The sequence below is a fragment of the Stenella coeruleoalba genome (assembly GCF_951394435.1).
Source record: "Stenella coeruleoalba genome assembly, chromosome: 5".
In the NCBI taxonomy this organism is placed as follows: Eukaryota; Metazoa; Chordata; class Mammalia; order Artiodactyla; family Delphinidae; genus Stenella; species Stenella coeruleoalba.
The window spans coordinates 142,546,104-142,558,119 of NC_137150.1; the positions used below are offsets into that span (position 1 = coordinate 142,546,104).

Consider the following 12,016-nt stretch of genomic DNA (forward strand, 5'->3'; position numbering starts at 1 on the left):
GTGGAGCTCACTCACGTTGGCCCAAAGCGAGCCTCTTAGATCACTTTCTTTTTAAGGTAACTTTGGCTTATTCTGTGGGAGCTGGTCTTCACCGATAAAGATTAATACATGTACCTGGTGGACACACAGAATTAGGTTTTTAGGTAGACGTTTGTTTTATTTCAGAACTGTCTTTTCAGATAAATGATTTTGCACATGAACATGCCGGTAACAATGTGAGTGACACGCAGCAAGCTGTGCCGTGTTAATTAGTAGCAGGAAGCTTAACGGAGGCACGTATGAACACGTGTGTGCGTGTGTGCATGAAAGAGACAGTCAGCGGCGCTTTAAGTTGTTTATTTACAGTGAAATACTGTCTTTATGGACTAATATCCCCCAGGGCTACTGAACTCTTTTCTTGCCACAGCATCATAAACATTTTAGTGAGGTAAGGGAACGTTAACGGCTGTCCAGCCTGAGGGTTCTCACCTTTTTTGTTTCAGTGACCTCTTTACACGGAAAAATGCACATACGCACATACAAAATGTTACATATAATTTCAGAGGATTCATAGACACCCCCATTCCCTGGTAAAGAACTAAGTGGATGGTCTAATTCCATTTTAAAAATGAGGAAAGTGGGTCTGGAAGTGGTTAGATGACTTAAAAGTAACATAGCTAGGCACAGAATCAAATCCTCCAAGCCCGGCTACTGTCCTTTCTGTCGTGCTCCACACCAGGGCTCGCGGGGGCACAGTTACGGAAGACCCAGGGTGACCGGCGCTAGGGATGGTTTTCATATTGTAGTAATTTCTGCTTTGCACTCCCTGGAAAACTAAATAACAGGCTCAGCACCTCGTGCGAAACGGCCTTAGGGGTCTACACATTGTTGTTTAAAACCCAAATGAAGAGAAGCTGTTTTAGTTAATTTCTAAAGAAGAGATGCCTAGCCTAGCTGAGTCACAAACTTGAGAATTTAAGACTTTTTATCGAATTATTTTTTTTCCTTGGACATCTAATCAAGTGTATGAGGAAAAATAACATTTTCAACCTTGAGATGATATTCTTGTGGCTGCCTGTCACTGAGTAGATTTCGATAATCTGCTTTGGCTACTCCTGTGTAGCTGTACAGACGGGGGTGGGCGGGGGCTTTGCTTCATCAGTGGGGCAGGGCCGCCTGTGTTCATGGCTGCCTAGAGAGTTTACTGACTTAGAGATTTTGTCTTGTTACTGGATTGGGGAAAAACATGGGATGTGTATTAGAGTCCAAGCAGTTCAGCCGTGGCGCTTTCAAATTGGGGTCACCCCAGGAGGGACTTTTCGGACGTGCACAGATGGGGGGCAGGTGTGGGAAACCACAGACAGTGGTCGGAGCCAGCCTCTTCAGTGCTGGGCCCAGCCAGTCACAAACTCTTTTTCAAATTCTGTTTCTTGCCTTAGACGGTTGACTAGTCAGTCAACTGCCAGGCTGCAGAGAGATGAGGGAGCACCGGGGGGCCTCTGGCTCTGCAGCAAGGAGCAGGGTGCCGCCCACACTTCTTTCTCCTCCCCTCCAGGCCTTAAGGAAGCTGGAAGGCAGGGCGCCCGGGGACGGGGTACACTCAGTTCCCAGGCAGGCGGCCGGGACAGCCAGCGTGGAGCGGATGCTACTAGCATCTTTGCCTGCCGCGTGTGGGGACGGTGTCCTGCTCACTTGCCGTGCAGTGGGTCCCCTGGCTTGGCCTGTGTCCCGAGTTCTGTAGAAGTCGCTGGAATGGGTCAGTTTTCACCCTCTTGGCTGGAAAGAGAACCGAGTGAGTGGTGGCGGGCGGGGGCAGCGGCCGGGACGCCTGTCGTCCAGGGCGGCTGCTGCCGTCCCGGGTGCTCCCTGCAGATCCCGTCCCGGCTGGCGCTCTTCCCTTTCCTCGCTCCCTGCGTGAAGGCGCTCCCCCTCTCTTGGTGCTTGTCTGCTTCTGCTGCAGGGCGAGCAGGGTGCTGAAGTTGGGGAGGGAGCCACACTGTGGTCCCCGAGGACACGACTTCCCGTTCCCTGTCCCCCTTGTGCTGTGTGACCGTGCCCCGCTTGGTGTCCCCTGGTGTCAGGGCAGCAGACGGGGCAGCCGGGCCCGTTGAGGTGCCTCCTCAGCCGCCGTCGCTGGTCCCGGCGGGCGCCTGGCATGCCCTGGGCGTGGCGCTCCTGTGGGGCCGCCTGTCCTGTCTGCTGTGCTTCAGAGGTGCCTTCCGCTCTCGCCCCAAGCTTGGCTCCCGTCCCGAGTCAGGCACCCTTTGTGAGGGGCAAGCTGCAGGGCGACAGTGCAGCTCGGAGGCCAGCAGCTTGGGCCCCAAGCAGCCCGCTTGCACGGGATGCCCCCCGCCTTCCCGCTCGGCCCTGCGGATGGGCGCCCAGCAGTGGCTGCCTGTGGGTCGGGGGCCCACGAGGTGACGCGAGTTCAGGGCGGTCAGCCTGTTGTCATCCTTCAGGCAAGTGAGGACACTCCTTACTGGCGGCATCTTGGCTCTTTCTTTCAAAAGATGACACTGCAGAGGGCACGCAGAGCTTCGCACACAGCATTCTTCTCTCAACGTTCTCAGCTGAGATTCTTTGTCTAGGTAGTGTGGGGGCGGGGGCTGCTACATCTTAAGCTTTGCAGTTGGCAGTTAACCCGAAAAGTTCATTCTTAGAGTTTCTTCAAATTTTTACGGAAACAATGAAAATTCAAGACTCAGAATTGTTTAAATGTACAGGAAATGTACATTTGATTGTACCCTCAAAACTAGACTCGTTTCCTATGTCTGGCTAGCTTTCTGGTGATTATTGTTCACGGTCACGTCCACGGCCAGAGGCCGGCATGGAGCCTTGGGTTCTGCTGCACAGGGCCGGGCAGAGCCGCGCGGCACATAGGCCAGGGCGCCAGGCAACGCGCAGGCTGAGCCGGTACATGGTTCTTCTAGGGTTAGGCTACGGTTGTTCATCCTTTTAAAGCCAAAAGCCTAAGTATTGCAGCCGTCTTGCGTGTTTCTCATTGTGACATTTCTTCTGCAGAAAATGCTGTGTGTGTTTGCTCTTGCGGCTTGTAAAGCGTGCCCTGGCAGCTTCCTGGCTGGCTTATCGGTTGATTTAAAGTATCTTCTCTGAGTAGGAGGCACTGTGGTGGCCAGATGCCAGCTCTGGGGTGGGGCCTGGAGTCACACCCCAGGGGTGCCACCTAAGGCCTGGGACCAGCTCCCCGATTGCAAATGTGTGAGCATGGAAATTGTACCTACCCCGTACAGCTGCTGGGGTCAAGGAGTAACACCTGGAAAGCTATGTCAGTTCTGTGTGAGCTCCAGTGACTCCATTCCAGAGTATTTCTTTTGTCTGCAACATTTAAAAGATTTCCCCCCGCTTTACCAAGAGTTGAGTATATTCTCTGTATAAATTTGGAAAATACAGACAGATATACAGAAGAAAATGTCATTGCTTATTCTAAAGCAAGAGGTTCCCTTTTTGGTCTGTGACGTTTCTGTCTGGAGAAGAGCTGCTGTTTATTTAATTGGTCCTGTTTCGGACATTTGGATTGTTCAGCAGTGTCTGCAGTTGCAGGAGTGTGTATCCTTGTGTGGCATCTTTATGCAGTGCATTCATACAAGTAGAACGGCCAGTTCAAGGATGCATGTGTCTTTAACGCTTCTAGTGTACATCGCCAAATTGCCTTCCAGAAAGATCTTCCCATTTTTAGTCACACTAGCAGTGCTGTTTTCCTGCATCTATGGTAAGAAAGAAAGTAATTTGTGTGTATATTTTAATCTTTACCAGATTGGTAAACGAGAACAATACAAGGAAGATACTTTCTAGAAGGCCGTTTTATTTTTGTTACAATGACTGCCCAGAGGATTTCTGTTTTGATGTGTTCGCCTCAGTACTGACTTATTTTTTATGAGCTTAGGTTCTCATTATGTTCACAGACAGGGCAGGCCAAGGGGGATCGGGACTCTTCAGGACCTAGAGACACAGGCCAGTGCCGGGCATGAGAGGCCACTGGCCCAGCTGGCATTGCTGTTCCAAGGTTCAGGCCCCGCAGAGGACAAAAGGAGAGGTGTAGCCGAGGGGTGGGCCTCGGGGTCGTCGAGTACTTGCTGTGTAGCAGACACTCTGCCGGGCTCCTCCCCACGGGGATAGGTGGCGTCCTCGTGGGACCTGGAGCCCTGAGAACCTGAACCGGGAGAGCAGCGGGAGCCGACAGGAGGAGGTAGCGGCCCAAGGTGTCAGCACCGGTGAGAGCCAGTGGTTCGCAGGAACGGGGAAAGCATTTGAGGAGGAACTGCCCAGTTCCATTCAAGAAACAGTTGCTAACCTGCTGGGCACTGTGGTAAACACAGTGGTGGGGGGAGGGCCCGCAAATGCGGAAGAAATGGGTCCCACCCACCCTCAAGAAACCCACAGCGGGGCGCGTGGGGCCGGCAGGTGAGCAGCCGTCAGAGCCCGGGGCTGCCAGGCAGCGAGAGCGGAATGTTCGGAGGTGGCGGGGCGTCAAGCAGGGAGGGGCAGCTTGCGTGAGCGTGTCGGCAGCGCCTAACGTGTGCCAGGGAAGGTCTGCAGAGGTGGTCTCGTGTGCGCTAGGTTTTAAAGATGCATTCGTTCAGCAGTTACTCGTTGAGCACCTGTTTTGTGCCAAGCAAGCATTTATTCTAGGCGCCGTGTTTTTAGCAGAGAGCGAGACAGACCAACCCCTGCCCTGTGGAGGGCTGAGTCGGGATCCACCAGGTGGACGTGGCTTGGGTGGCAGGTGCAGAGAGAGTAGAGTGCGTTGCAGGCAGAGAAAATTCACTGTCACTTAAAGAACTCTGAAGGAGCTTAGTCTTGCTAGAACTTAAGGGGTGAGCCAGGGCTTGGAGGGGAGGCTCCAGAGGTGCTGGAAGCCAGGTTTGGAAAGTGCGCGTCATCTGGAGGGTTGGGTTTTATTCTGTAGCTATTGGGAAGCCGTTGCTGGGTTTGAAGCCGGGGCGCGTGCAAGGTGTTAGGACCTGGAGGTGGAGGCGGAGAGAAGCGAAGGGCTAGGAGGAGGCGCGGAGAAGAGTCCGAGGGGAAGCCGAGGCCTGAGCCCAGGCGCTGGGGTAGAGCCTGGGTATATGAGGTGAAACTCGCTCAGTGAATACACGGTTCCGGGTCAGCCGAGTCTCACGCCAGCCACGAGTGATTATTACTCTATGAAAGATAAAACAACAAAGCTTCTGCAAGATAATATGGGAGAGCACCTTTACATGCTTCAGGTTACCAGGTGTTTCTGAAACAGGACAGAAAGGCACTGGCCAGAAAGGAAGTGCATGGAAACCAGAGCTTCTCTTCATCAGTCAGCACCGCAGAGGGGGTGACGGGGCCGCAAGCTGTGCGGTCAGGAAGGGCTCTCGCCCAGGATATGGGAAGAGCTCCTGCAGATCAGCTTAAAAGACTGACGCATAGAAAATAGGCAAATGAAGCTATCCAGATGGCCAGTAGGCATATGAAAGGTGCCCCATCGCATTAATTATAGGGAAATGCAAACTTCCACCACAGTGAAGCCCCCCCAGTGGCTGAAGTGGAAAGACCTGACAGGTGTTAGTGACGGGGGAGAAGCTGGAACTCCCTCCTTGACGAGGAGACTGGGAGTTGGCGCCACGACTTTGGAAAACGGTTCGGCGGTGTCTGCTGGAGCCAGACCTGTGCGTGCCCTGTGAGCCGGCAGTCTCCCCCCAGGTCTGCACGGAGGGTGTTCACAGGTGTCCAGGAGACAGTGCCGGGATGCTCGTGGTGGCGTTGTTCGTGACTGCTAGAACCGGAAATAACCCAAATGTCCATCACGTACGAGGGAAACGGTGACTGCCGTCTGTTCAGACAGCAGACTGGCGTCTGGCAGTGGGAACAAATGAACCCGGAGTCTCATGAACGTAAAGTTTAGCTGGAGCAGTCAGACACCGAAGAATACCCACCTGTTGATTTCGTGTACAGGTGCAAGAGGACGCACAGATGTTGTGTCGGGAAGCGTGTGGCGGCCGCGGCCCTCCAACGGGGCGGCCCCTCCGTGTTCACGTTAGGACGCTGGGTTTTTCGGTATTTGGGTTATGTTTAAAAAGGTAGTTTTAGCAAAAGAGAATGAAAAGAATGCCTTTAATTGTATGCTTGGAAAATGGTAAAGCGGCTCTTGCCGTGACCAGTAACACTGATAGCAGAAGAAGAGAGAGGCTCGGAGAAAACTAAACGGTGCGTGATAAGGAATCAGTTTTGAAATGTCTGTTGTTCACGAAGGAAATTGTCCAGAGGGACCCGGAGCCCAGGGAAAGGCGCCCGCGCCCTTCCTGTTAGGGTGTGCGAGCTGTGAGACGCCCAGCGCGCCGCACGGTTCCGGCTGGGGCTTGGCCCTCACGCGGGGGCGGGGCTTGCTCTTTGCCAGGTGCAGGCAGCGTGGGTGCTGGGGTGGGCGGCCTTCCCAGGGACACGGGCTGCTGCTGTCTGTAGATGTGTGGCTCCTGGGTGAGAACCCTGTGGGCTGTTGGCACCCCTCGTGTGTTTGTTGGAGTGCGTGCGCCCACCTCGGCTGCGCGCCCTGCGGAGCTCGCCCAGTTTGATTGCGGGGAGGCACGTGCTCTGTCCAGGGTCCCCGAGCTGCATCCTACCACCAGCTGTCTGTGCGTCCCTTTGAGGGCGCTCCACTCTGGGCAAGAGAGTCAGTTGTACCACTTGATGAAAGTTGCTTCTGGTCATGTAATTTTTTTTCTATACTGATTTTTTTTCAAAGGATCTAAGCAGTTTGTCTCATTTTTCAAAGACTGGGCAATTTAGCGTTTATAGGAACATTTACTAGCACTCCCTGTTCTCTCCAGTTGGTGCCACGTCCTTTTGTTTGTGCTCAGGGTGTGTGGAAGGAGCCCTTCTTACATAAGTCAGTCTCAGCAGCTCATGCGGCTCCTCCCTTGGCACCTGATGTAGCAGCACCTCTTGCTTTCCCACTTTGAATAGGACTAACGAGCATGTCTCACCAAAGCTAGGACACCAGTTGCAAGATACCTCATGATATTAGTGCCACCAAGAAGACAGTCTACTCTGCCGAGTGTGAGTGTTAAGATGCCCTTGACTGTGAGGCATCCCTATGTCAAAAACACTGAAACGTAGAAAAGAAGTCCATTTTAGAATCAGTCACATACAGTAGATGCTTTTGAATTTCTGATAACATTTTATTGTATCTCTAAGCAACAGGTGCTCTTTTTTACAAACATAATTATACTTAAAAAATTAATAGCAATTCCTAAATATCATCTAATATTTACTTAATATTTAGATTTCTAGCGTTGAACATGATCTTCTGAAATGTGATCAAGTGGTCATCTGAGATCTTAGCCTCCCACCTTCACCTTACATGCTCTTTAAACTGAGAGGTGACCAGTGTTCAAACGTAGACTAAGTGATGACAGTCGCCTTTTTGTAGGCTTCTTTTGTTAATAAGCTGTTAAAGTACATGATTGCAAGTTACATCCCTGCCAGGTCACTCAGTATCATCAGAAATATGACACCAAATAGTGTATTTGGACACAGATCGCTCCTTTCCTCCCGTGGGTGGCCTGCTCTACAGGTCCCGTTTCTCTTTCCTGTAGTTTTGCAGAGACTGGGTAGCTGCTTGGAGGGGCAAAGGAGGGCGAGCGGGCGCAAGTGCTTCCCCCAGCGCTCTCCTCACACGCCCGCGCCTGTGCCCCCAGGTCTCCGTGCCGCCCGGTGCCCTGGATTGCTGGGTGTTCCTGAGCTGCTTGGAGGTGCTGCAGAGGATAGAAGGGTGTTGCGACCGGGCACAGATAGACTCAAACATCGCCCACACCGTGGGTCTGTGGAGCTACGCCACAGAGAAGGTAACTGCCCCAGCGCCCATGTGAGCCTCGGCCAGGGCTCTGCCTGCGGGGCTGGGGGACGGAGTTAGCTGTTTGGAGAAGTGCTGCTCACCTGGTCCCTGCACAGGCAGCTCTGGCTACTTCAGGGTGCGTCTAGGAGCAGCGTGGATGCAGTCGTTCCCTGCCAGTATCGCTGTATCTGGCAGACATCAGGCGCTCGCTGCGCTCGTGCTAAAGGCAGGCTTCTGCTCCAGGAATGGGTGGGGGGACAAGGCAGGGTGAGCGTGCAGCCGTGTGCAGAAGTGCAGAAAATGACAGTAGTCCCGAGCGCGCAGCAGGAAGGCCTGCCGGGGGAGGGGTTGAGGTGGGGCAAGCTTGGGAGAGCGTGGGCGAACAGCACAGGCTGGGGGTGACCAACGTCAGCCGCTCTGAGGATTATTACGTAGAAGGTTTGAGTTGGAAATGATCCCAGTAAGATATATTTTCATATCCAGATGAGAATCATTTGGATAGGAAAGCTAAATTTCTTCTAGTATTTAGATGGTTTTAACTTCATATTTAAATTTGTAAATTCTCTGCTGACTCTTACGGCAAATTAATTGAAATTTGGGGTTTATCTCAACAGCTAAAGTCCTTGGGCTATCTGTGTGGACTTGTGTCAGAACAGGGACCTAACTCAGAAGACCTCAACAGGACGGTTGATCTTTTGGCGGGCTTGGGAGCTGAACGGCCTGAAACAGGTACTTTTTGAGATGTCCCCGTACACGTGGTGGAAAGCAATGAGAATGTCGGCTGTAACTGGCACATATAATTTGGGTTCCGTGATATAGTTACTCACCATTTGGGAAATTACACTCATTATTAGCTGACCAGATTAATACATAGGATATTTTAGCTTTTAATAGCATAAAAAAATGTCAGAAATAGTTTAAGAAATTGTGGGACTTGCCTGGTGGTCTGGTGGTTAGGACTTCGCGCTTCCACTGCAGGGGGCGTGGGTTCCATCCGTGGTCAGGGAACTGAGATCCCGCATGCCGGTGCGGTGTGGCCAAAGAAAAAAAAAGAAAGAAAGAAATTGCAGCGATTCTTAAAAATGTGTCTGAGTTTCTTGTAGGCGTAAATGAGCTGATCATGCCTTTTTACAGACCACAGTGAAGTTTAAATGCACCAGGCTTCCTCTGAATTACAGATGATTATTTTTCTAATGATATGGCCAGACGGATCCTTTTATTGAGTAAATTACCCCCTAGGTAATAAAGCACTTTGAAAGGAACGTTACTAATTCTTTTGGGTGGGAACACCGTGATGAGTATGACTTAGCAAAGCTGTTGCTGAAGTAGAGCGGACCTAATGGCCTGAGAGGCCTCTTGCTGGATTGAATCCGCTTGTCAGGGAAAATGCGCCATGTGTGTATTACACTGTTTCCACCTGAGACCACATCAAATCATTTTGGAAGTAATTTAATTCATTGTAGGATTTGTAACACGTACTTAAAAAATTCTAGTCTCAATTAAAGATAAAAGTATTACTTGAAGGGTTTAGACTATTTCATGAGTATATTAATTAGGCAAGAATGTAAGTAATAACGTAGTTTCAGTTGGAATGGGTTGTCTGTGATTTCCATAAACATCAGACAAAGTCCTTCACCTGTGACCTTCGAGGCGCAATGTAAACTCATATGACTGGACATAATGAAGATGAATAAGGGCTCTTATTTCTTTCTGTTTAAGCCAACACTGCTCAGAGTCCGTATAAGAAACTCAAAGAAGCGTTATCATCAGTAGAAGCTTTTGAAAAACACTACTTAGTAAGTATTACAAATCTTCCCTGCCTACCCATGGCAGAAAGCCCCCCTCTACTAGACTTTGCTACTTGGTGACCTTTTGAGTTGGGAATGAGCTGGTATTTGGAACCTCCTTCTTGTTGGCCTTTGAAGTTTCTTTGGTACCCTAGGGAGTTGTGCATGAAAGCTGGAATAGTTGGTTTATTAGTATCCATGGCGCCATAAATAGGCATAAAAGCATCTTCGGATATTTATAATTTTGTTCACAATGGTATTGCTCATTCAGTAGAACAGAAATTGTAAGAAAGGATAGTGAATGGTTTTCTGTGTACAGAGGAACAATTTGAACCTGAACAGAGCTATTGTACTTCATTTTAAAGGACTTAAATTTGGACAGTCTTAGAAAGCAGTGCAGTAGACCGTCGGTGGACCGTCTGCCTTCCCGAGTCATGGTTAATTCAACAGCATTTGACAGTAGTCTGTAATACTGTCTCTGTCATCCAGAATGTGAGAAAAATATTAAAAATGTTACCCACAGATGGAAAATACTTTGAAAAAAATTATTCTGTGCCTGCTGAGTTCACGTTTCTTTTATTATTATGATTTATAGTTTATGTACAAGTTAATGACTTTGTATAAATCACTATTACATAAAAATCAAATAACACAAAAAGAGATACAAAGTAAAAAATTATGTTATATTAATAAGGAAGTCTTTTGCTTCAGCCTTGGGTAAATAAATGTAGGATTTGTCGAGCATTAAATTTAAAGTAGAATTATTTGGTTCTTTGCTTTTCCGCAGGACTTGTCCCATGCCACCATTGAAATGTATACGAGTATTGGGAGAATTCGATCCGCTAAGTTCGTTGGAAAGGATCTGGCGGAGTTTTACATGTAATTGATTTTGGACTTTTCTTTGAATTTCAGACATCTCACGTGTAGTAAGAGGTTTGTTATGTAGGAGCTAATGTGAAGTGTACATAACCTTGTAGAACAAAAAATGTGAACTGTTAACCGGTCATCACTTCTTAAGAAAATTTCTTTGAAAACCAGAGTGAGTTCAGCTTATTACCCTTAATAATTGTTACTGATCTTTTTCTTTCATTTAATTAATTTAATGAACTTATATGTAAATATTATACACATGTAGATAATATATGTACTGTTATATGTGATACATAGTTTGTGTCCTATAGCATTTTCTCCAGTTGCTGTTAAATGCCTCCTCAGAGGATTGAAAGCCTCGAGGTCAGTGACGTGAAGCACGTGATGTGTCAGGTCCATGAGGGAGGGCTGAGCCTTGAGTGCTTGTGAGCTGGGGTGTGCAGACACTGAGCATTTCTAGTCTGGCTCCAGCTTTGGAGTGGATTCCAGAGAAAAGACTAAAAGCGTGGCATGTTTCTCACGTGTTTGATAAAGAACCCCTGCTGGCAGTGTAACTGCTAGTTCAGAGCACTGGGAAGAGATACAGATTATGAGGGAAAAGAGGTTTACATTTTCTCAAAAGAAATGTGTGTTTGAAATGGTATCTTGAAATCTGTAGTTAGTCATTTCATTAGATGAAACAAGGAAGAATAATTTACTTTAACTGATTGCAGGGCTCCGAAGGGATTTGTAGATCATCTAAGTGAACTTCCTAGTGTTTCAGGTGTGATTGGAGCAGGGAGTCAGTTGCACAGCTGAGTAATGCTGGGGCTGGAGGTCGGCTCTCCTTAGTCTCCAGCTAGTGTATCTGATGACTAAATCAGTAGCCATGTCCTCAGGTGCTGTGAGCTGAGGCTTGGAGCTGCAGTGGGGTGATGCTGGCCTGGAGACTTGGGTCCTGGTTCTAGCTTGACCATGGACTAGCCAGGTGACCCTCGGCCTGGGTCTACGGCGACTGGATGACAAATGCCCTCCCTTCCAGCTCTACAGTGTAAGAATCTTTGGCTGGAGATGGTAACTGAAGAAGTATATAGACGGTTCTGACCCCTTTAAAATGGGGGAGGACTTCCCTGATGGCGCAGTGGTTAAGAATCCATCTGCCAATGCAGGGGACACGGGTTCGAGCCCTGGTCTGGGAAGATCCCACATGCCGCGGAGCAACTAAGCCCGTGCGCCACAACTACTGAGCCTGCGCTCTAGAGCCCGTGAGCCACAACTACTGAAGCCTGTGCACCTAGAGCCCGTGCTCCACAACAAGAGAAGCCACCTCAATGAGAAGCCCGTGCACTGCAACGAAGAACAGCTCCTGCTCGCCGCGACTAGAGAAAGCCCACTTGCAGCAATGAAGACCCAACGCAGCCAAAAATAAATAAATTTATTTTTTTAATTAAATAAATAAAATAAAATAATGGGGGAGAGGACCATAAAAGTCTATAGAAACCGACACATGTAACTGATAGGTTTAAAATTTATTTGAGAATTTGGAAACTCTCATTGCTTCAGAAGTAAGCCTGGGATG

The 12,016-nt window shown here is 49.3% G+C and overlaps 1 protein-coding gene across 7 annotated transcripts in view; it reads left to right on the top strand.

Moving 5' to 3' along the window:
- TRAPPC10 (trafficking protein particle complex subunit 10) overlaps positions 1 to 12,016 on the top strand; it is an 87,099-nt gene that overhangs the window by 48,973 nt on the left and 26,110 nt on the right. For 6 of the 7 annotated variants that reach the window (XM_079922540.1, XM_079922534.1, XM_079922536.1 and 3 more), the window contains 5 exons: positions 7,563 to 7,577; positions 7,665 to 7,811; positions 8,416 to 8,530; positions 9,521 to 9,597; positions 10,376 to 10,467. In XM_079922540.1, coding sequence (XP_079778666.1) covers positions 7,563 to 7,577; positions 7,665 to 7,811; positions 8,416 to 8,530; positions 9,521 to 9,597; positions 10,376 to 10,467 — 446 coding nt within the window. The remainder of the gene's footprint in view (positions 1 to 7,562; positions 7,578 to 7,664; positions 7,812 to 8,415; positions 8,531 to 9,520; positions 9,598 to 10,375; positions 10,468 to 12,016) is intronic. The other variant, XM_079922535.1, reaches the window with a different exon arrangement.